General features: G+C 38.7%; 1 protein-coding gene across 6 annotated transcripts in view; it reads left to right on the top strand.

Annotated features, from left to right (window-relative positions):
- DLG2 (discs large MAGUK scaffold protein 2) overlaps window positions 1-25,883 on the top strand; it is a gene marked incomplete at its 5' end in the record, with an annotated part of 938,475 nt that overhangs the window by 626,516 nt on the left and 286,076 nt on the right. For all 6 annotated transcript variants that reach the window (XM_082659633.1, XM_082659629.1, XM_082659630.1 and 3 more), the window contains one exon: window positions 1,977-2,079. In XM_082659633.1, the coding sequence (XP_082515759.1) occupies window positions 1,977-2,079 (103 nt within the window). The remainder of the gene's footprint in view (window positions 1-1,976; window positions 2,080-25,883) is intronic.

The raw sequence follows: 25,883 nt of genomic DNA on the forward strand, positions 1-25,883 counted from the left end.
CTGTTAAACGTTTGAATGATATGAGCTGAATTGGATGATGACCACAATAGATTGTTAAATGAAAAGCTAAACAAAAACAAGTTATACAACTATATATATGATATGATCTTATCCGTTTAAAGAAAAAGTCAATAATATATTAAAATATAAAATAGAAAGAAACAAATCGCGATAAAGCGACCTGCTTGCACCTGCATATAGCAGATTTCTAAAAAGCATACACTAGAAACTGCTAATGGTGGTTACTTCTGGGAGTGAAGGTGGTGAGGGGACTTTTTACTTTTCTTTTTACACCTTTCTGAAACATAAGAATTAATTACCATGATCACATATTATTTTTTAATAAAAAGTTAAGTCTAATTGTTTGACAAAAGAAGAGGTCTTTCGGCCCATGACGTTTGTGCATTCAGCTTCCTGTAGGCAGAAACCTAGATCAAATTACTTTTCCTGTCTCTTCTGGCTGTCTGAGTCATACTTCTGACTCATCGACACCTAGACAGTCTCTGAAATGACTGTCATTTAATAAGGATTAAATCTGGGATTTTATAGTTCAAAGAGGTTTTAGACTCAAAGAGCCTAACAGTCCCTTCTAACTGAGGCAGGAGAGAACTGAGGCTCAGAGAGGTGATATGACCGTCACTCAGCTAGTAAGGAGTGGCCCAGCCAGACCCAGGTTCACTCAGTGGACTTCCCGGTGTTACCGTGTAATCAAAGCTCTCAGTAAACATAGAAAGCCAATCAATGCTTTCACCAGAATAGAAAGCCATGAAATTAGTAAAAGTGAATAAGGAGACTTTAACAAAGTTATTATGAGAGGACCAGCTTGTGGGATTAAAGATTACAGATGTTCCAGGCCTGACAGGGAAAACTCAGTGGCAACCCCCATCCACCACTCAATATCGTTGTCAAAGAAGACTGATGAGAAGCGAAATAAGATTCTATATATTATGTGTAGATAAGCTGATCAGTTCTTTTATTCTTTTTCATGTTCCATAGCCATCTTCCCTGGAAGTGAAAGGAAACAGAATTCAGATATCAGCTGTGTCGTTTGGAAAACTGGACTCTGTGTTCAGTTGAAACTGAAACAAAGCTTCTTAGAGGCTTGTCTTGTTCACCTTTGTTCCCCATCCACCATCCCTCTCCTGGGCACGCACAGAGCCCTGTCATTGGAAAGCACTTAGTAATTACATTGTGTTGGTTTAGACGGAATTGATTTGAGAAAGATTTTAGCTTTTGCGTCTCATTAAATTTGACTTCAGGGTGATTTTTCCCTCTCGGCAGAGTTTTGTGCTTATTTTTTAGATGCTCTGTTTCTCTTTTGGCAAGGACCCCAAAATGGGAGTTAGCAAGAGCAACATAAACTCCTGGCATTCTCTATTTCATTTTGTCACAATTCATTCTGGAATTGTACGTAAGAAATTAGGCAGTCAAATTAATTTTGGTAACAAGGCTCAGGGCTGTCTAACCAAGCTCAGGATGACAGGACCAGGCATATGACCAAAGAGAGGGATTTGGCGGGCAGCCAGCCCCATTCCATACAGTCTCCCCAGAATCTCATATGAATATATTATTCTGTCAGCACATACTTGTCTACATACATTACATGTGTCTTTCTTTATTATCCTGTTTTCCTTCTAATTTTGAAGGCTCCTATCTAACCCAGAAATCTAGGAAACTCATAGAAGCATATTAAATGCACACACACTAAAATCTTACTGGACATGGGTAGACAAAACTTTCAACCCATTCAGACCATGGCACAAACGTCCGAGGTGAAATTTCATCTTTCTGCTAACTAAAGTTATCAAGAGCATGAAATCTGATAGGTTAACACTCAAATGCCTGGGTAGGACATGAAGGGTTTTGAGGCAGGTAACATAATCTTAGCCTTTCAGTTTTGGGAAACTTTTCCCCTCTGTCTATCAGAATAATATGCCTTATGAAATACCAAAATTCTCCGGCTTCCTCTGTTTCAGGTGAATGGCATTGACCTTCGAGGAGCATCCCATGAACAGGCTGCTGCAGCGCTAAAGGGGGCTGGACAGACGGTGACGATTATAGCACAATACCAACCTGAAGGTCAGTGAGAACTCAGACTTACAATGTTCTGATGTGTTTCTGTGTGAATGGGTGCCTGTATTTCTGATCACCGGTATTAACCAGTCACCACCAACAAGATTTTTTAAAACAATCCATGGTGAAAAATTTGTGGTTTATGTCCAAAGAACACGAGACTTTGTTACCCTTAATTCCAAGGAAAACATCCAATAGTTGGAAAGGCCTGTTTGAAAATATGAATTTAAACAAATAACAAGTAGCATCAGCTTTATTTCATTTATATTCTTGTCTGGTATACACTTTTGGTCAGCAATGGATACTATAAAAGCAATTAAGATTTAGGAAGCAAGGGGGAGAGATCCCATCTACAGAAATAGACCATGATCAGTAGACCATAGTCTCTCCTTATGGCATTGACTTACTCTTATTAACACTAAAGTGGTTTTTGGATGTCCTTGATGTGGAATTTTTATTTTATTTTATGTTATTTTACTTTATTTTATTTTATTTTTGCCTCTTCTGCCACACTATCCCTTGTTTGGAATACATCACTGTAAACCTTGAGACTTGGTGAGGTGTCATAAGTTGAATTAGCCAATTGAGATTTGATGAGATATTCTAAATTAGATTAGCCAAACCTGCGTTTTGATTGGTTTCAACATCTGTTTCTGTGATCAGAATGAGGATCAGTGAGACAACTGGGCTGCTACCTACTGTGGAATTGAGTTCTTAGCAAATTTATATATATAAATTGCTCTTTTGTTAAAGAAATGTAGTTATGTATATCATTGTGGACTAGACTTTACAAAAAAATAAAGAGGAATATGGTTCTGTCTTCAAGAAATGTAGTTAATTGTTTTTGGTCTACATGGCTAGCAGAGGGGAGAATTTAACAGATGAATATGAAAGTACAAGGGACCTTCAAGGAAGAGCCTTTGTGCATCCACATGCATAAAGAGCTTCTCTGGCCTTTTCAAATGATTTTTTCTTAGCAACATTTGGTCTATTGATGTTTGGAAAATTGAGGTTTGTGTCTTTCCTGTGACATCTTAGGTTTTACCATTAACGGTGGCCAACCACATGTTTTACGAGAGAATAAAGAAAACATTCTGCCGTTATGTGTTTTGGTATGTCACTTTCACTTTGCCTGACTTTAGAATTAGAATTTGCAATCAAGTTATACCAAAAATAAAAGTATTAATTGCTTTCTTCTATTGACCTAGCCCAGATATGGCCAGAGAGCCATCTGGGAAGAGGGGATTTGTGTTTGTCAAAGATGGACGATGACAGCACCAAGGAACCATGCTCTTCCCAGACAGTTTTGACAAGTCTTTCTACTTCTTAAAAATTAGTAGATATGTCTTCTAATAGGAATAAACAGCTCCAAAGTACCCATTGTAAAACAGAAAATGAAAAAGATCTGGGTTAACACCATTTGATGAACAAATTCTACTTCATATAGAGTAAGAACTTGTTCCTGAGATTCTTCCATTTTATTGATAGCTGTTATCTTTGGGTCTCAAACTCTATGCCCTACACCATAATCTGATGCAAGGCATAAATATCTCTGACTGTTTTCCCATTTCCAAAAACTTTCATCTCAAACAATTCTGGAGACTGATAAGATGGTCAGAACCATAGTTACACCAATTAGAAGCTCTTGATAGTGAAGACAGTCATTCAAATAACCTTGAACAGAATGATTACAAGCTTTAAAAGTTACAATAAAGGACAAGCATGTCCTAGTTCTATCAGCATAAATCTTCATCTTAAGCTTCCTTACAGCTTTGTTTCCTTTAAGCAATATACTCACTTTGGATACTATGCTGTACTTTATCAAGATGCCTGTTCAAAGCATGTCTTATAAATCAAATAAATTGATGTTTAAAGCGCTTCTAAAGATACCTGCAAATAACAACAACAAGCTTAGTATTTCAAAATGCCAAAGTACAAATCAGACTCACGGAATGACTTCCCCACTTTAATAGCCTAACTGCATTCTAATTTGTCATGGCTTTAAATCAGTTGGAAATGTGGTAATGCAACACCAAGCAATCATTCTTCTCCCTTTGCAAAGGGAGAAGAATTTAACTATTCTTAATTTAACTTAATTTAGCTTAATATAGCTTAATTTAACTATTGTTTGAAATGGAAAACTGATTGGATTGTTGTTTAGGTCATTTAGGGACATATAAATTATATGACATATTTAAGAAATAATGATCAATTTGCCTTTAAAATAACAAGTTAAAAGAAGAGTATACCATAAGATTAGGAAATTCTCACCAAGTCCCCTTAATTTGCACCAGTATTGTGAGGTATCCTTGCTAAGACAAATTTTATTGACATCTCTTGTAACATGGTCAAGAACCAGGCAAAAATGTTTTTCACTTACATTCAAATACTTTTATCAGGAATATTCTAGATGCCTTGCTCAATATTACTAGATATTCAGAAAATTCCACTTTTACCCTATCCCAGGTCTTTGTCTTTAAGGAATTTTTTATCTCCTTCAGGAAAAGAGACTTAGATACATTTAATAGAGATCAGTTCCTGATGACATATAACCAAAATTGTATGATAATGGCACCATCTCTAAGAATTATGGAATGTCAGAGAAGGAATAAACCTGCAGGAGGCAGAACAGTATGAGAGTACTTCATGGAAATGGGAAAATGCAACCAGACTTTGAAAAATGGGTGAGAATTCTATTCCAGGGAGCAGGGAGAAAGAATATCTTGATAAGCTACGTAAGATCGTGAGTTCCAAGCGTGCAGACACCAAAACCTATGTTTTGTTCACTGATAAATTTATCTTCAGTGTTGTACATATAACTGGTATTTCTTAAAAAGTTGTTGAACTAATGAAGAAAAGTTTACCATTCTTCAGTACTTGATTTTCCACTTGACAGCAATTGAAGGCTGAAGGGATTCATTTTTACTACTTGCACTTTTTCATTTTTGCTTCAAAGCAGAAAATAAGTGGTAAATAAGTGTATATTGCAAAATACAAAACTGTTTCCAACTGTATTTTTCATAGTACTTAGCACATTTTTTGAAATAATGATAAATAATTTATAATTATCATAATATAACAATAAGTGTCTTCCTTGGCAAGTTTCACTGCACAGGGTAAGGCCAAAGTTGTTATACTCACTTCTGCCTAAAATGAACTTGGCCCCAGTTGTCTGAATTACTCTATCCATCATCAGTCTTATTCAATACCTAGTTCTAGGTGGCAGAATTGAAGCCAAATTTAGAGTCACATACAAACAAATGTTTCTTTCTCCTGGTGTGATTGTGATTCATTTTTACCATCATTTTTTATCCAACGTGCGTCACATGCTTACTTTGAAGTTAACATGTATTACATTAATAATAGAAAGAAAATAATAATGTTATTTTCTTTCTTTTTTTAAAAAAGGATCATGTACCTGATACTACAGAATAAATTCTACTTAAGCAATATGAGAAATTAATTCTTGTAAAAATTTCAATTACCTATATTCAATTAGTGAAATTACTCCAACATTACTTGGAAAAAAGGAAACATAATGCCCACCCACCTCCACTACACACACACACATATATATACCCATTTCCTTACCCCTCCCAGTCATCTTCCTCATTGCTTTCAGAATTACCATTCTAGAAGATATCACCCCAAGATGCCTGTATACAAACTCCTTGCTTTTCACAGTATGGTCCCAGCCAGCCTTCATGCCCCCTCCTGCAACCACCACCCACCAGCATCATCCTTTTTCACTGTGGCTCTGCTTCACAGGACTGCTCCCTGCCCCTGCCCTTCGTCCTGAACTGCCGTGTTTCTGGGCCTTTGCTTATGTGGGTTCCTCTGCCTGGAATTCCCTTCTCTCCCTTTCCACCAGTAGTGTTCCTGCTCATCTTGAAGGCCCTCAGATGCCAATTCCACTACAAAGTCATCTTTAATCTGCTGAATCAATGTTGATTGATTCTTTCTCTGAGCTCCCTAGACCTATATTCAGACACTTGGTGTGTCCCTTGTCGTGATTTGCACATTCCTCCACTTAAGTAAGCTTCTAGAGGGCAAGGACCCTTCTATCACTCATTTTATCTCCCATGTTAATGTGCTCAATATGAATTTGACTATGCTTTATTAAAGAGTTATCAAATGTGTCTCACCTTGTTTTAGAAGTGCAACATAATATATTTAGTACGTTGGCAAATATTAATAGTAGATGTTTAAGAAATATTTGCTGAGTGAATATTAAATGAGTGCCCTGGCGTTTTGATATTAGATGCAGAAATGGTAGATGAGTCCCTATATTGGACATTTGGTGTTGATGCTCTTTTTAGGTGGTGCCTTTTTTGCTGTTGTTGTTACAAAACCTTTAGCAACCCTAAAGGTAAACTCCCTTTCTCCTGCATTGCAGAAAATCTACAGCTCTTGCTCTGTAATATAGAACAAAGAAAAGACTATTAAAGGTCTCACATTTCATTTTTTAAATCTCTGTAACTCAACTTTAACATCATTGATGAATAAAAAGGCATTGATTACAACCTAATTATACATTTGTCAAAAAGAGTCTAACACAGCATTCCCCTGGGTCAGATTGGGGCAAATCTTTACAGCATTTGTTGCCTTCTCACTAATACAATAGCACCTATATTTAGTGTGAGATTACTGCCTGAGGTTGAAATAACAAACCCTCAGATATTCACTAGGAGAATCAAGTGAACAGTATAAGTTGTTGGATAGAGCACAAAATGGAGACAATCAATTGCCAAGCTGTCCCCATGAAAGCCACCAATATCCCCTGGCCTTTAATCTGGCTACTCAGGGCACTGCTGGGGACATTGCAAGGGCTTCAGAAGGGCCTGCAAGTAGGAAGGAGAAAGTCGCTGTTGGTCCCCGTCAGCAAGCAGGGACTTGAGTAGACCGTGGAGGGGCCTGATTTCCTCCACCTTTTATTCTTTCAAAGAATGCTTGAGTTCCTAAAGGAAAATCCCAAAGGACAGAGTTGATTACTGCCTGGAGACTCATAAGTGTGGTCTGGTTTATGGAATGGAATTGTGGCAGAGTGGCCATGTTCATTCAATTAATAGTTTTTTTGCTGAACATTTACTATGCCTCAGTCAACATTCTAGGAAAATGATAAAGCAGCAAACTAACGAGCTGTCAACACCATTGTCAAATGGTGATAAGTAGTATAATTAAATAGGAAGAAGAATAAAGATGATAGTGACAGAGAAATATATGGTGTGTAGGGAAGGTCTTGCTAATAAGGTGGTATTTCAGCAGCGACTTAAAAGAAGTGATGGAATGAGCCATGTAGGAAACTGGGGGAAGAGATGACTTATTCTACAGTCTTGGTCTGCCAAGGGTGGTCGGTGAACCAGCAGCATAGATAGCAACTGAGAACTTGTTAGAAAGGCACAATCTTGAACCCCAACCCAGGCTAACTAAATCAGAATCTGCATTTTATCAAGATCCACAGGTTATTTGTACGTACATTAAAGTTTGAGAAGCACTGCTCTAGAATACTTAGGGACCCTGCAAAAATTGCCATTTGACACTATTGGGTGGGACTTCCTCTACCTGGAGTACTGGGCAAAGTCACATGAGGCTATATCACAAGGTTTGATTTCTGACATGTGTCACTCAGTGGTTAGTCATAGCTCAGTGGTTTTACTAGGAACAGATCAAGCTGCAGGGGGTCTAAGAAGTTCACGTGTCATTCACCTCTACTTTGCCTATGCCTCCCCTCTAAATACAGATTATCAAGCTAATTCATAAATCTTGCTAGAACTCCTCAGCTAGTGACACAGTGAACCTATTCAGGCTTCATTCTCTTTCATTATGGCCTCTCCTGCAAGTGAGTTAAAGAAACTAGAGTCTGTCATACAGAGTGAAGTAAGTCAGAAAGAGAAAGACAAATACCGTATGCTAACACATATATATGGAATTTAAGGGAAAAAAATGTCATGAAGAACCTAGGGGTAAGACAGGAATAAAGACACAGACCTACTAGAGAATGGACTTGAGGATATGGGGAGGGAGAAGGGTAAGCTGTGACAAAGTGAGAGAGTGGCATGGACATATATACACTACCAAACGTAAAATAGATAGCTAGTGGGAAGCAGCCGCATAGCACAGGGAGATCAGCTCGGTGCTTTGTGACCACCTAGAGGGGTGGGATAGGTAGGGTGCGAGGGAGGGAGATGCGAGAGGGAAGAGATATGGGAACATATGTATATGTATAACTGATTCACTGTTATAAAGCAGAAAATAACACACCATTGTAAAGCAATTATACTCCAATAAAGATGTAAAAAAAAGAAGCAGTGAGTTGGGATGAAGTAAGATTGAACACCATCCTAATGGATGGCTCTGTGAATCAAAAAAAAGTCATTCAGCCATCACTATAAATTTTATTTGAGTAACTTACTATATTTTAAAGCAGAAATTAATTTAAATAATCTTTTTTACTTCTTTTAAATTGTGTAGCTAATTCAGGGGGGAAAGAGTATATATTCTTTTTAGCGTGAAGTGAAACTCTGATCTTCAGAGTAACCACTCTGAATTAAGTTATCGAGCTTAAACCAGAGCTGGAGACCAAGGTGCATTTCTCTATAGAGTAAAAGATACAATAAAAGCTTGAAATTAATATGCAACTTAACCTTGGAAGAATATTGACACCTTCTGAAAGTTCTCGGAAAGGAGAGTATTTACAACATCCAAGAAACCTACTTGCAATGCAAGCTATATTTCTTTATTTAAATCAATGTCTACATAGATTTATGCATACGAATGAGCAGCTGTGGCACGTTGAAATATTTTCTCAGTACAAATAACTGCATCTCAAATGCCCAGGCAAGATTCATAAAGTCTAACTGTGGGTCTTGATCGGAAATTGCATCAGCATCATCAGGAAACATTTAAGATGAGCACTGGAGTGGAAAGTACTGGGCAGGACTCTGGACTTCGACGAGACCAGTATTTTAATGCCAACTCTAGCTGTGTGACCTTGTGGTAGTTATTCATCTTTATGAGTCTCAGTTTTCTTACCTACAAAAACGAAAGGTTAGAATGGGTAAGGTATTATCAGAATAACCCTTCAGTTATTAAATTCTAGATAAAAAACGTGACCCCTGACCTCAGGTGGTATAGAAGCATAAATTCCATTACTTGAAAGTTTTGTCACTAACATAACATCCTTTTTCTTTGCATTTTTTTGCATGATTTAAGAAGAAGTGAATGAACAATCTAGTTAACTTGATGCATTCTGTGTGGTTTAACCAGAATCATTGAGAAATAGAAATTAAGAGTTGGAGGAATCCTTTTAATACCATCTTGTCCAGCTTCTTCATTTCACAGGTGGGGGAGCTGAAGCTCAGTCAGCCTCTAGATAGGAAAGCAGTTCAATATCTTGAAAGTTGTCATAGCTACTAAAGTTGAGCAGCTAATAAATTTCTTAATCCTTTTAATTCGCTATAATAGCTCATGAGAGCAGATGGCTTAAATAGCCCAAGGAATCATCCAATAATATTGTTCTGATCAAAAGGACATTAAGGAGTTAAAAAGAAATTCTCATGGCATCTCAGGGCTTTCTCATGTACAAAACTTCACTTTCCTTTCTAGCTTACTGTTGTTAATTGCTGTTGTTCATGTATCAGAGTTAAATGATATATATGAGAGCTCTAAAAGTATAAACAATTATTGTTAATTTAAAAAACCTACCAATCTGGATATATTGATAGTTCAATAAACAGTTCAAATATATTATGATTTTCCTCTTCCTCATCCTAAATTCTTTCTATAGAACCCTTTATTCATCCATCCATCCACTCATCCATCCATCATCAATCAGTTCATCCTCAGTGATAGTCTATATTGCCACGTATCAGATTTCTCCAAATATGTTGCATTAAATCTGTTTTAATTAATCTAGTTGGTATATTCTAATTTTTACCAAAATATTAGGAAGGAAACAAATAAAACTTCATATGACTCTAGAATTTGTACTGCTTAGTCATGTCTTTCTCTACACCTCTCTCTCTCACATACATACACCTCCACCAGCAGATACTGCTGCCTCCTGCAACTAGAAATCTCCCAGGATGTCTCCTCAGTGCTTCCTTTTCCTAGCCTTCTCCCAGTTGCTTTTGTTTTCTCCTCAGCCTCCATCTAACACATAGCACTATAAAATATGACCAAAAGGATGATTCCTGCAAATAGAGTGTACAGATTCATTGGGAGGTTCCTTCCAGATACTTTAATGATGAATGATGCTGCATCCCTCTCTCCATGCCCACACCCCATTTTGGACCTAGAAAAATGTAATGACTACAAAGGGAGGTACCATTTCCTGACTCTTAGAAAACTCTCTTGACCTCATTATCTATCCTGGGAATACAACAGCCCAAGCTCATATCAAAGGGATTAAAAATATTTACAAAGGTAATTATAAGTCATACCTCCTCCCACTGTATCATCCCTCTTCCCATCTCCATAGCAACTCTCATTCCATAATTAAATATATTGATCTTTGTGTATTTCATCTATATATTAAGTTTATATTATTTGGGGGATCTCTTGGTATCCGGTAACATAAAGCATTCACTCCTTAGTACTGAAAGAGGCTAAGTAAATCCTCGTGCTAGAGATATTTTGGTAACCAAGAACATTTCTTGGATCCTTACTTGTCTTTAGCAACATCCAGATCAACTACATGGAAATAAAGAGTCTTAATTCTATTCTTGAGTATACAAGGATCGCAAAGTGAACACAAATCCTTGTTAGATAACCCTCCCATTTGATACGAAATTTCAGGATGTTAGATAACTGTCTCTACAGAGACAAAAAGAAGAATATAAACCAAGACAGATTTAAATACCTACTATCTTAACACCATATTCTGGGTTCCCATCTAGTTTATCCCTGCATCTGTTTGCTTATCCCCCTATTTAAGCCAATCCTCAAATGTAAAAATACATCTTCTCCTTTCCCTGACTCTGCAGCCAATGCTTTATTGACCGTGTTTTAAGCCTCATCACTTTTCTGAACATTGATTCCCCTGTTTGTTAATTAAGATAGAGAGATTTATTTATTTGTTTGTTTGTTTATTTATTTTTGGCTGCGTTGGGTCTTCGTTGCTGCGTGAGGGCTTTCTCTAGTTGTGGCGAGCGGGGGCTACTCTTCTTTGTGGTGTGCAGGCTTCTCAGTGCGGTGGCTTCTCTTTGCAGAGCACAGGCTCTAGGTGCACAGGCTCAGTAGTTGTGGCACACGGGCTCAGTTGCTACACGGGTTCAGTTGCTCCGCGGCATGTGGGATCTTCCCGGACCAGGGATCGAATCTGTGTCCCCTGCACTGGCAAGCGGATTCTTAACCACTGAGCCACCAGGGAAGTCCCTAGAGAGATTATTTTTAAGGCTCTTTCCAGCTGACATTCTGTGAAATTTAGTTTACTGTGTCTTCTAATTAAAGCTTGTCATCAAACAATAATAATCACAAGCAGGTAATTTCTAAATGTTCTCTTTTTATTCCACACATTTTAAAACATGGAAATTCTGCTTTCACCCACTTGTGGGAAGGGGAAAGCTCTATATCTGTGGAAATTTTCTCTTTCTGTGTTTAATAGGATTTGAACCCTGCAATAATAGTTTTAAATGTAATTCAAGTGGAAGCACTTATTGCTTGTGGGGGCTTTCAAGATTAACGACTTACTGTACATGGTCTCTTTGTTTGTAGACCCACTGTAACCTAAATCTTATCCATTTAATAAATTAAATTGTAATTACCACGCTTACAACTAGAATTATTGAGGCTGAAAGAAAGCAATATGAAAAAATCAATTTCAAGAAATCAAGTGCACAGAAAACTGAAATAGGACAATATCTTAAATTCTCAGAATCACAAGTAGTAGCAATTTCAGGATGGAAAAACCAAGCCTAGGAAACATAAAGTATACATCTTTAATGTGCTTTATAATACGGTTCCTGGTAGACTCTTTGACTAAGTCTATAAAAAGCAAAAGTATCCAAATTGTACTTTGGTTCAAGATAGTCTACTCTTATTCCCTCTTTCCATTTCCTCATATTCATGTTCCCACTGCCAAAGATAATTTGCTTTCTTAGTAAAGAGCCACTGATGCATTACAAAAATTAAGGAGTAACAGAACAGATAAGAGGAAGGAAATTTGGACGGAGAGACACAGACACACACAGAGAGAACACTATGTGACTAAGGCAGAGACTGAAGTGATGTATCTACAAGCCAAAGAATGCCAAGGACCGCTGGCAACCACCAGAATCTAGGAGAGGGGCATGGAACAAATTTTCCCTCTGAAACTTCAGAAGGAACCAACCTTTCTAACACCTTGATTTTGGATTTCTGGACTCCAGAACTACGACTGAGTCAAAGACCAACACCAGAAGAGCTAGAACAATGAAACATACTACAACCTAAAAATGAAGCTGATCATCAAACAGAAAAACGAGAGATTAAACGTCAGCTCACGAGAAAGCTCAGTCAAAGGCCAACTGTGGCTGAACTACTTGCCAGGAATATTCTGAGGTTTAATGAATACGTGGGGGTAACAGAGGCTCATGATTATGACCAGCAAGCTGACAAACCTTGGGCCAAACTGACCCCTGCTGACAAGGCCGCCGTAAGAAAAGAGTTAAATGAATTGAAAAGCTCAGAGATGGAAGTTCATGAGGAGAGCAAACATTTTACACACTACCGCCGTCCATGATGCTGAAGTTTGAGAGAGGATCTAAACAACCCCCTAAGGCAGGGCTGCTTCGCTGCTTCAGTCTCCAGAGCGACATGGAGGGAACTTCAGAGCTTCTCAGCGCAGCCAGAATTGAGTCCTCTGAGATACAGTTCTGGGGTGAACAGCACTTCTAGGAATGTAGCATTTCACTGGAATGGATTCTCACGTGCTGCCTTGGGCAAAACTGAATACTTTTTGTCAGTGCTTTTGAAGCTTTTAATGTTGCAGCATACCTGAGGGCTCTTCCCTCACCAGCCACCAATGTTCTGAGTGACTTGCAGGTTCCAAGTTTTATGGGTTGCACCTCACCCTCACCCAAGATGACTGCCTGTGCTGAGGCACGGTTTGCACCATTAGCCTTACCTGCCCTGTCCTGTTGTGAGACCCACCTGCGTAGGCGTTAAATTCTAACCATCACATCCAGTTGGTGATGGGGGAAACCTTCTGGAGGCCCCCAACCTTCTGGAAAAAAGGGGCCCCCACCTCCAGGGGAAGCCTTCATACCACACTGGCATGTCAGCTGAAAGCATTGCACTATACCTCTGGTAACACAGCAGGACAGTCCTCTTCAGGCAGTCCAGCCCAAGAGAAGCTCAGAATCTGACATGTTCTTCCTTTTGGCACAAGTCATTCTGACGTTTATTTATATAAAAAAAGAAAGAAATCTTGAAGAAATGTTGGGAACATATGTTTTTCCTATCTGTTCAACAATCTGAGCTGCAACCAGATTCCAAGTTGGGAAAATGAGAAAGCATATATATTTTCTATATATAAAAACAAAACCAAAAAAAGGCCTTTACATTGAGGCCAACTTGGCAGAAAACTGACTCATGGCTTAACTTGTATAGGCTATTGTACTTTTGTTGTACCAAATGTACTCGAAGTCATTCTAACCAAGAGATGTATTCTCCCCCATAAAGCAGAGTTGCAGCAACTCTGTGGGAGCACTTGTATGCTGTCAGCCCCCCCACTTCCAGCCAGAGTCACAGCAACGTCCTGTGGATGTGGAGTGCTAGGTAGAAAAAGGTCTTTGGAGAAGCAGTTATGACCCACTGCTCCTCTCTTTTCCTCAGTACCGTTTGCCTTCTCCTGCTGCGCTCTTTGCCTTAACTACCAACACTGATCTTCCTGCTGACCCTCTCTGGGAGCTTCCACCTCACTCACCCCTCCTCTTTCAAGATGTAGCCAGTGCAGCTGGTGCCTGGGCATTGACTCAGGCCCCACTCCTTTTTGTATGTGTAATATATATTAATATGATTTCCTAAAACAGAAGATTCAGTCGCTTTCTTTGAATTTTTATTGAAAACCATACAGCCTTACTATTTCCCTCTAATTCCTATACATTCTAAATGGAAGGGAAAAAATAGTTTCTACTTAACTGATGAATGTGGCTTTTTCCCTTTAACGTTCAGAAAATTGTGGCTATTTTATATATTTCTTCTGATTTCCTCTGCAGTCCCTGTTGTTCTGTATGTGATCTTTGAGAAGATTTTTCTCTTTTCCTCCTTTCATGCCCATGTAAGGTTTGCTGAACAATCAGGTTAAAGCAAAGCTAAAGTGACCTTAAAAGGTAGTGTCTTCCCTCCACATGGGGAATAGGGAGGTATTTGGATTTCTCAGTAAATGTCAAGTGCTTTATGACTGTGGAGATACACTGGGCCCACATCTCCTTCAAGATCATTAACATTTAATATGACCGAGGGAATATAAGTGACAATTCTACAAATTTGTTAGAAGTTTGTATATAAGGTGGCCACACATTAAGGGTTAACTTCTTCGAACCTTTCTGTCTTGTTGGTTTGGAAATTATTTGGCTTATGCCAGCATCCTCTGTGGCTTCAGATGACATTTTTCAAGCCCCTTTCACCGCCTTCCTTTCCCTTAATGTGCCAAGCTTGAAACAGGATTTGATTTCCCGAGCTACTTGTCTGCTTTCTATGTGCCACCAAGGAATCTAGTTCATCTTTCATCTCATTCATGTTCTTCTGAAACAAGATACTTTGGGAGTCAAGTCTTTTCAGGTGTTTATATAAATGTATATATAAAGTGGATTTTGTGTTCTCTTTCCATGTAAGTAACAATTCACAATCATCATGTAAAGAAGAAATAAAAGCCCGTTGTATTGTACTTCAAGATGCTTCCCTGATGTACAGAATCTCCTTGTAAAATAAATAATTGCATAGTCTATCAGTCTTCCTATCAATATTAATTATTAATGTATTTTAGAATTAAAAAAACAAATTATACTAAACAACAAAAAAAAAGGAATATGGGCTTCCCTGGTGGCACAGTGGTTGAGAGTCTGCCTGCCGATGCAGGGACGCAGGTTCGTGCCCCGGTCCGGGAAGATCCCACATGCCGCGGAGCGGCTGGGCCCGTGAGCCATGGCTGCTGAGCCTGCGCTCTGCAACGGGAGAGGCCACAACAGTAAGAGGCCCATATACCACAAAAAAAAAAAAAAAAGGAATAACAGAACAAAAATTCATTCATTCAATTTTTATTCAGCTAATGTTTATTAAATGCTTCTGATGAGTGACGCAGTGCCCTGGACATTAGAGCTAGAAAGATAAGCAAAAGAGATATGGACATTTCCCTAATGTACCTACAGTCAGCCAAGTAAAATCACACTATACAAGCTAAGGTGAGTACTCTAGAAAAAGAAACTTGGATCTAGACTCTTAGAGTCTAGAAACTCAAGTTACCCTTAGAGTACACTAAACCAGATCAAACCCAAGCAAACAAGAAACTCGACAGAGGGTTAAGAAGACATCCCCCCAAATAATATTTTCTTTACTCTGAAGGGTGAGTAGGCATTAATTTGTCAAGACAGAGCAGAGAAAGGAGTTGTAAGGAAGAGGAGGGAAAGGTGTGCAAAGTCACCTCTGGAGGAGAGAGGATGGTGCTATGGAAGGACTGAAAGCAAACAGGAAAAGGTGGGAGAAACACTGCGCCTAGGATGTTGGAATTGGGAAGCAGAGGCAGATCACCCAGGACTGTGTTAAGTATTTGGTTCTTTCTCCTGAGAGCAACAGTTTTGAAAGGTTTCAAGCTGTAGGCTGGCAGAATCAGATTTACTTTTCAAAAAGATGGATCTGGGGCTTCCCTGATGGCACAGTGGTTGAGAGTCTGCCTGCCGATGCAGGGGACACGGGTTCGTGCCCTGGTCCGGGAAGATCCCACATGCCGCGGAGCGGCTGGGCCCGTGAGCCATGGCCGCTGAGCCTGCGCGTCCGGAGCCTGTGCTGCGCAACGGGAGAGGCCACAGCAGTGAGAAGCCCGCGTACCGCAAAAAAAAAAAAAAAAAAAAAAAAAGATGGATCTGGCTGCTGAATAGAAACAGGCTAGAGAGCTCCGAAGGGGCTAGGGAAGGACTGGCTGAAAAGCATTCATCAAGGGGGTGGGATCAGTGCAGTGGCAGAATAGAAGTAGACAGACTCAGGGGGGAAAGTAGGTGACAAAACCAATTGACATACATGTGGGCTTATTAAAATGCATAAATTCATTCGTTTCATTAAAGTATGGCAAAGACTTTTGACTAGTTACAAAACAAATATACCCCTCAAGGAAAAGCATATTTTATTCACTGTTGTATCCCTGGTCTCTAGCACAGTGCCTAGCTCATAGTAGGCATTTAATAAATGTAGACCAAATGAAAAAATAAATGAATGATGCCAATGAATTAATGTATCTATTTTACAGAAACTCTCTGTTCACTTTTTAATTTTAACTAAAGCATAAGGAACTATTGATGAGAAAAAATGGAAGAGAGAAAGAGAAAGGGAGATGATTGCAAGAAAGAATAATTAAGACTAGCCTATATGGAGCACTCACTATGTGCATGATGACATTCTGAAAGCTTCTAAATACTTTAACAATTCTAAATATGTTAACTTACTTACACTTCTCAAGAACCTATGACATAGATTCTATTGCTTTGCCCGTTTGCTCATTTACAACTGAGGAAACTGAGACTCAGAAAGCATAAGTGGTTCTCCCAAGGTCAGACAACTAACGAGTAGAGTAAAACCAGAACTCAGTCTTAGAAAGACTCCAGAACAACCAGCAGAACCACTGCACTAGACTGCTTCTCATAGAAGAGAGGAAGAGGAACCAGATTCACATGGTGATAAGAGGGTTGGAGAGAAAAATGGGAAGGGATGTAAAGGATATGGAGAATCCGAAGAAGGAAAGATGCCAAATTCCCAGAGAGAGAAAGGAGAGAGGAAGAGAGGGGACAAAAATGAGCTGGATGGGGAAACAGAGATGGCAATGTTCTGGTTAGGGAGGGCCAGAGGCAGGTGGGATCGTGGAGTCTAGAACTAGACGTGACTGAGAACAGAGACAGGCAGGACTGGCTTGGAGTAGACCCTGGGCCAGAGAGCAGATCCAGGCTGAAAAAAAAAGGGTTCTCTTTTTTAATTTGTTTTTGTTGTTTTCAGGATATTGGAGTTTGGGGCCTGTGGTTCAGCTCTGAGAATAACTGTGGCCCCAAACTGGCATAAAGGCAGGCAGAGGGCTCATCACGTACTACCTGTGAGGCCTTACGTGATTGACAACCTCTCTGAACCTGAAATTCTTCACCTATTACAAAGGAGTGATCATATTCACCTTCCAAATTTGCTGGAAGAAATGGAGGAAGTGGATATAGAATGTCTGGAATGTAGAAGGCCATCATAAATGATAGCTAAGATCATAGCCCTCAACAACAGGCTTGTTATAGTAGACACTGTACCCCTCTGCTTTAATCAGAGCTTGGCACGATTCTTAGAATTATTCCTGAGAGGGCCAGAGGCTCCCAGAATATGGGAAGCATTAGTGGTTAAGAGTTTCTACTGTGAAATAGATATGGTTCAAATTCCAACTCTACCATTAGCTGCTGTGTGATCTGGAACAAATTACTTCACCTCTCAGAATATCATTCTTTATCTGTAAAATGGGGATTCACATCCATGACATAGGATGATTTAGAGAATAAAGAGAACCAGTGCATGTAAAATGCTAAGCACAGTTCCTGACAAATAGCACATCTCCATTAAGTAATAACTCTCATTATTATGGCAATTATCAGAAAGACTAGAAAGCCTATAATGTGATTATTATGTGGAAAGAGAGAGAAATGTAGACCCAGAGAGGGAAAGGAACTTGGAAGACTGTGGAGACAGGCTTTTGAGGGATTTCTTCAGGTAATAGAATTGATGTGGAAATAACCCTGTGTGGGAGTGTCAAACTGCTCTCTGAAGGCTCCTAGAGTCCACTGAAGGAATTGCAGGAGCAAAGGTCAGGGAGTATGGGTGGACACAGCCTGGGTCCTGGCCTCACTCCCACTCCAACCAGAGCTGACTTTATTTGTTGTTCATGTTTGGTCTTGGACACATGAAGGATTATGCCACCAAAAAACAGTTTTAAGCTGTTTTAGCAGAAGGCAAGAAAAGCCGTTCAAATTAAGGTGTGTGTGTGTGGTTAGGATAAAAAAAAAGCTGAAGGCTCAGTTATTTTTCCACCAGAATGTAAACTCCATGAAAGCATCAAGTATTTTAATCACTGCTGTGTCCTCAAGGCCTAGAACAGTGCCTGGCACACAGTGGGAGGTCAATAAATATTTGTAGAATGAATGAATCAGCTAAACAAATGTTCATGCCTTGTAGTTTCTGTTGAACCATAAGTGTCAGAGCAAATTCATCCCTGTTGAAAAGCCAGTTAAGAGTCATGTTAGTTAACAAGAGCTCCAAAACATTGATTTTCCTTGCTGAAAAAAAATAGTCGATCTATGAGAGTAGGTTATGTGGTCCCCAGATTGATTGTGGCATCGCTGCTGACCAGGCTGCCAAAAACAAAGACACTCTTAGTTTTACTTTCATTGTTTGGTGTGTGAAAACAAAAAATTAAGCAAACCAAACAGACTTTTATCCCAGTGAACCAAATAGTGGCTTTGTACATTTCTTTAAGTCTTAGACACATTAAATAAAATATAAAATGTTAACTGTAACAAGTATAAGACTTTGCAATTTTTCACATGATGTACAAAACAACTCCAAGAGGTAAATAGACAGGTGATATTATCATCAATCTAATTCATAGATAAGGAAAGTGAAGCTTAGTGAAGTTATGTGACTTGCCCAAGGTCATGCTAGTAAGTGCTGTGAACTGAACTTGCCCCCAGATCCTCTGATTCTATTTCTTGTGCTTCATACTGTTCTTCAAATGTTCTTTAGCATTATACTGTTTTATAATTCTTTTATTGACATAAGGATAGCTGAATCAATCTAGAATGATCAGGCTTTCCATAAATTTGCTAAATAAATATATTCTGAGAAAACATATTTATGTATTTTTAGTGGGTGAATGTTTGATGATGAATGGTATATCATTTTAACCTTATTTTTTAATGATAGTATAATTACATGCTTTCAAAAATCAAAATAATATTAAAACTTGTATACTGAGAAGTCTCATTTCTACTTCATCTCCATCAACCTCATTTCCTTTTGCCCTTATAGGCAGCCATGTAATAAATGAGTAACTTATTTAAGTGAAAACTGAAACTAAGACCATAGAGGAATATCAGTGAGTTTTATGTGCAGTGTTTTACAGGGAAAAAAAATGTTTAATAGGAGAATGCTTAATAGCCTGGAGAATTCAGGAATAAAAAATTGTTGTTTCTTAGTTGGATTACCATTTACATATGCTCCTCATATATTGAGATATTTTTCTCAAATCAGAAATAATTAGTATTATATTTTCTTTCAGTGTGACTGTCATAATATCCAATATACTGTGTAAATTGCCAAGGGATCACAATTTCTAAAAGAATCCTTCATGCAATTGTTCTTCATTAAGTAGTATGGGTTTTTTTCTAGACAAATTTGGAACACTTAATATCCCCTAAAGAGGTCACTGGAGACTAAAGGGATCTTAAATCAGGGTTAAAGCCAATCCATTCCCTTGGAAATATGTGCAAGAGTTACCTAGTTTCATAGAATAGATATCTTCATATAAAGATATTTAATAATCTTTATTATGGGATAGTGAATATATAAATTCCTCTTTGTTTAAGGTCACGCAAAAGAGTCTTTATAAGTGATTAACTTCTTTATAATATAATCACACCCTATCTTATCCAAATTTTTAATATTTTCATTTTCTTTTAAATATTTAAATTTCCTAAAAATAGGTATCATTCATTGTGGGAGACTTTTCCAGGAAGCAAAAGGAGGAATGGTAGAGTTTTAGTGATAACTCTTAGCTATGGTGGTTTAGCAATGAGCAGCAAAAACACAAAGCCTATTTTTTTAAAGAAACACAATGACCCATAAAATTGCAGATGAATAGTTGCTTTGGGTAACTATTAGTGAGAAATAATGAAAGTAGAGTGTCTACACAATCATCAAAACACAGCTGACACAGTCCAAAGAAATGAAGATGTGAAGATTGTTGGGGTTGGGAAGAGGGTAGCGGGGAGGACATGCTGAGAAAACTGCTGAGGAGGGGCTTCCCTGGTGGCACAGTGGTTAAGAATCCGCCTGCCAATGCAGGGGACACGGGTTCAAGCGCTGGTCCGGGAAGATCCCACATGCCACGGAGCAACTAAGCCCGTGCACCACAACTACTGAGCCTGCGCTCTAGAGCCTGCAAGCCATAACTACTGAGCCCACGTGCCACAACTACTGAAGCCCATTCGCCTAGAGCCCGTGCTTCACAACAAGAGAAGCCACTGCAATGAGAAGCCCGCGCATCGCAACAAAGAGTAGCCCCGCTCGCCGCAACTAGAGAAAGCCCACACGCAGCAATGAAGACCCAATGCAGCCTAAATAAATAAATAAATATTTTTTTTAAAAAAAAGAAAGAAAACTGCTGAGGAAAATCACAGTTAGGAACACATTTTCCCCTCATTCTAGGAGATTTATGCATATTTAACTGTCTTATTGGAAGCAAAGAAAGCGGATTTTCTTGTTGATCTTTTATTTGATCATTGTGTGGTTGTTGATGATATTGAAATATTATGTATGCATTATCATAAGGTTTTACCCGAGCTGTTAAATTTCTCTCACAATTTGTGTTTCCTCATTGCAATTCTATCTTTGCCTTTCCTAATTATAAACCCCTCAAAAAAATTTACAGAGAGCTTGAGACTGTAGAACAAGCTATAAAGAAGATGCAAATATAATATCTGAATATAAAATATAATCTATTTATTTTATAAAATGAGAGTTGGTCTTTCGAATAAAATTTAAATGCACTTATTGAGCCTTATACGCTTTCATCTTCTGTGACTTAGCAGTTATTAGCCTCTCTGCCCAGAATTCCCTTCTTCCTTTGTCCACTTGACAAATTCTTTTTCTTTTGAAAAACAAGCTAGAAATCAGCTCCTCCAGGAAGTCTTCCTGGCTTTCACTCCACCGCCAGTAGAGTAACTCTGCTTCCTACATGCTACCTCACTTTCTTGTATTGTTGCATTTCTCTCTCAGTCTTGCAATTCATACAAAGAACTGTCCAGTCTCTCTGCAGACTATGAGCTTCATGGGGAAAGAGAGATACCACAGTAGGTAGTCAGTAAATGTTTAATAAATGACTCAATCAATCAACCAATGAAGATTTGAGTGCTGGTGATTTTTTTAAGCCTAAGCATCTTGAAAATGGGTTGGACCATGTGGAGAAGCTGATACTGGCTCTAAAGATAATAATAAAAATAAATGGTTGTGAGTTTCTGCTTTATACGACCATGAATTGTCCACATATTAAGAAGTGAACCAGGTTCAAGAACTCAAAAAAATCACAAATGAACGAGGAGAGAGTAGGTAACAACTAATAATGATAATTGTTATCATTATGGCTAGTGCGTCTCAATATTTACATGTTATGCCATTTAATCTTCACAAACACTGTTACATTATTATCTCTGTTTTTCATATGAGGGAATAAAATCCCAGAGAATTTACATAATTAAGTGGCAGAAGCAAAATTCCAACAGTGGTCTCCCTGATTCAGGAGTCCATTTGGAACACCATGTTTCCAAGAGGGGCCAACAGTCAGATTTCAACTACCACACTTTGTGTCCTCACCTATTCCTCACTTCTTTAGAAAGGAGAAAAGGTCCATGGTCACATAACTAGTATAGGACAGGTTCATAGATTTGATAGCACTTCTCTTCAAAGCCTCATTAAACATGTTGTATGCATGGTCTTAAAATGTGCAAAGCTACATTGTACTGCTGAGCCCTGGGGCTTTAGAACTCCCTGTTGCTCTAAGAGAGCACTTTTCTTAAGTCTGGCAAGATGTTGCTTAATAAAATACACACCAAGCATCTGAGCAATTGAAGGAAGAGAGTAGTGATTATGGTTTAGAACTGGATATAAAAAGACAGCAGATTACCACTGAAGTGAGGATTTCTGCATATCATTTGGTTTAAATGGCACTGTGATTAGGAAAAGAAAAAAGACATCTGAAAGGTCATGAAAAGAAAAATAGTAGCAATATTGAATTTCAACTAAGTGGATAAAATCTGGGGCATTACAAATGGAAATACTTTCTAAAGCTCTCTACACTAAAGCATTTAACCTAAAAAGTACAAATGCCATAGGAAACTATATCTAACCTCTAAGGGACAACATATTTTGTTGATAATTAATGAATTCTATTTGAATAAAATGACATCAAATGTATATAAATATATTGCTACGATAATGAACAGCTGAACTTTAGGCAGCAGCAAAACAAAGACGTATAAAAGGGAGAAAAAATCAGAGTCAGAAAAGGAAAAACCTGAGAAGAATGACAAGCAGGATGAATTTTATGGTCAGAAATTATGTATTATCTTTCTAGCCACAAACATGAGATTAGAGATATAATGGGTTTAATTACTGAGCTGCTAGAAAGTAAATATTTGGAAAAAAACCCAAAACTTCTATAAAGAGAGACAGAAAGATGTTTGAGGACAGAACAGAAGTCAAAGACAGTACTTCTGCTACTTTCTAGCTGCGTGAACTTGGGAAAATTATTGAGCCTCTCTAACTCTCTCATCTGTGAAAAAGTGTTGATAACACCTTCGGTACGTGGGCCTCTCACTGTTGTGGCCTCTCCCGTTGCAGAGCACAGGCTCCAGACGCGCAGGCTCAGCGGCCATGGCTCGCGGGCTCAGCCGCTCCGCGGCATGTGGGATCTTCCCGGACCGGGACACGAACCCGTGTCCCCTGCATCGGCAGGTGGACTCTCAACCACTGAGCCACCAGGGAAGCCCCATAAGGTTATTTTGATGAGCAAGTCATAATTAGAACTTCTGGCTCGAAGAAAATGCTCAGTAACTGCTAAGATAATGAAAGCCAATACTGCGAAGGGCCTATAATGCCAGAGACTGTTCTGAGTGCTTTCCATATATAACCATGTAACCCTTAAAGCAAGTCCCTGAGATAGAGGCTATGGTTGTCCCCATTTTAGAGATGAAGAAACTAAGGCACAGAAAGCCTAAATAACTTGTCCAAGATCACACAGCAGGGTAGTGGTGGGGCTCCAGTGTCCTTGACCATCATAGCATGCTACCTATTCATACTAAGATGATAGCCTGTTTCAATTTCTCCATGGCAGTTATCACTACATATAATTATCTTCTTTATTTGCTTACGGTCTTCCTTCTATTTGAAAGTAAGCTCTGTGAGTGCAAGAATTTAGACTACTTTATTTATTAGTTTATCTTCAGCAACTAAAATACTGTTAAGCGCAAAGTAGGTATTCAATAAAATTATTTGTGATATGTTGAACTATAATTGTATTTACTAAGAAGAATGTTGAAAAATCATAAAAGATGAGAGAATTGCATAAAAAATTTAAATATATATGTATATTTTATATATATATATATAAATTAAAATTCTAAGAGATAATAATATGCAAAATCATTGTTAGTAATGAATCAGAAACACTCCCCAGAATTAACAATGACAGTTTATTTACAAAAGATAGCCTTGGCAAAATACAAGGCACATATGTTTTCCCTCAACTGTTGGTAACAGAATTAAAGACAGGCAAACAGTCTCATTTTTCCTCATTTTCCAAACTGATAAGAAGAAGGAACACAGTAGAATCCAGCATTGCCAGGGAGCACAAAGAAGAAATACCAGTCTCAAATAGTCTGACCTCTTAACATTGTGAAAGAAAGCATTCAGTGAAATACCCCCAAATTAATCTTACCCACATTGTTTACAAGAAGAAAATATGATAATAGCATTTACCAACATCCAAGTTGCCCAGCAAAGCACAATGTCAAGGAAGTAAAGTGGACATTATACGTTGCCAGTACGCTCAGGATTACACATGGGCCTGCTTTTCTTTTATTATCCACGTCTACAGCCCAGGCGAGCATACCCAGTCGCTTCATTGTATGTATTTGAGTCGTGATTCTGATGCCTTTGCTTTCCATGTTAGGATCAGGCAACACTTTCCTACAGTAATACATGTATTATGCCTCCTTCATCCCAGCCCTTTGCTAGACACTGGGAACAAAGACTTCCCACTCTCAAAGGCTGAAAAAGCGAGTTCTATTTGACTACCATATTTGCCTGAGGTATCTGTCTACATAATGGATCCTAATCCTATATTTGGGAAACTTCTTCTAACCTCTCTGTTAGAACTGAAGGCATGTTGGTAGTGGCAGATACCAGGGCCCAGATTCAGGCTCCTGTGCACAGACAGTTTTGTGATTTCTGTTCAAAGCCAAGCCCAAATTCAAGGACTTTTTCCTCTCTGGATATAAAATAACAATGCAGGACCCGGCACTTTAAATCAATGTAATGTAGTAATAGTATGGAATTTAAAAAGAGAAATCACCTTTTCAAGACAGAAACTAAGCTATCAGGAGAATTAACAAAGCAAATCTGCTACCTCTAAGTGTTTCAATTAATTCCTCTGACAGTAATTTAAAAGAAAAAGAATTTGCTGTTGATTCTGTGTCCTGTTAAGATGTTTAATTTCAATCCCAGAAGTTTGAGAGAAGATGGAGACAGTTTAAAAATTGTCTTAAACACTGATAAAAGAAATAGGTTGACACGTAACTATGAAAATTTCCCTAGAGCTTTCTTTTTTTTTTTTTTTTTTTTGCGGTACACGAGCCTCTCACCCTTGTGGCCTCTCCCGTTGCGGAGCACAGGCTCCAGACGCTCCGGCTCAGCGGACATGGCTCACGGGCTCAGCCGCTCCACGGCATGTGGGATCTTCCCGGACCGGGGCACGAACCCGTGTCCCCTGCATCGGCAAGCGGACTCTCAACCACTGAGCCACCAGGGAAGCCCCCTAGGGCTTTCTTTAGGCTACATTTTTCCAACACCAGAGACCAAAAAAAGAGGAAAAAAGGAACAAAGAAAGTCAACTCATTTTCCCCAATATTAGCCTAGAAAAGGGACAACAGGAGAGGGAAATGTCATTTTAATACTATAATGGAGCATGCAGTTTGGGGTAAAGTTTTGAATGGTCTTCCCAGAAACCTGGATCATCTCCAGGTCAAATCCAGGATGTGTGCTTTCCTATCTGCCAACACCTACAGGGCAGGCTTACTGGCCTAACTTCTGCAGCCTGAGAGCTGACTTTTCCTCTTCCTGAGACTGGGACAGACTGCAGACATCTGGCCTCAAAGGAGCTATGATTATAGTGGCTAAAATATTTCGAGAACACCTGCTGGGTGAATAAAGAGGCATTGTAGTGAAGGGATCAAAGCAGAGATTCTGGAGCCAGACTTCCTGTGTTCCAATCCTAAATCTGTCACTTTTTAGCTATAAGAGGACCTTGGGCAAAAGGTCCTTAACCTCTTGGTGCACCAGTATCCTCATTAGTAAAATGGGGTTAATAATAGTAGATATTTTATAATATTATTATGAAGGTGAAATGAGTTCGTATTTGGAAAGCTCTTAGAATGGTGCCTTGAAGATCGTAAGTCCTAAGTATTGATAGAGTGACCCCCATCTAACATCCAGATCAAAGCAAGGTCCATGATGTTAGGCTTCTACCTGCCCTACACACTCTTCTAGGGCCACTGGCATTTGTGATTTCCGTTTTTCTTAGCACCACTCATTCAAATTGCTCTAAT

The sequence above is a fragment of the Grampus griseus genome, assembly GCF_964374135.1.
Source record: "Grampus griseus genome assembly, chromosome: 8".
Taxonomy (NCBI): Eukaryota; Metazoa; Chordata; class Mammalia; order Artiodactyla; family Delphinidae; genus Grampus; species Grampus griseus.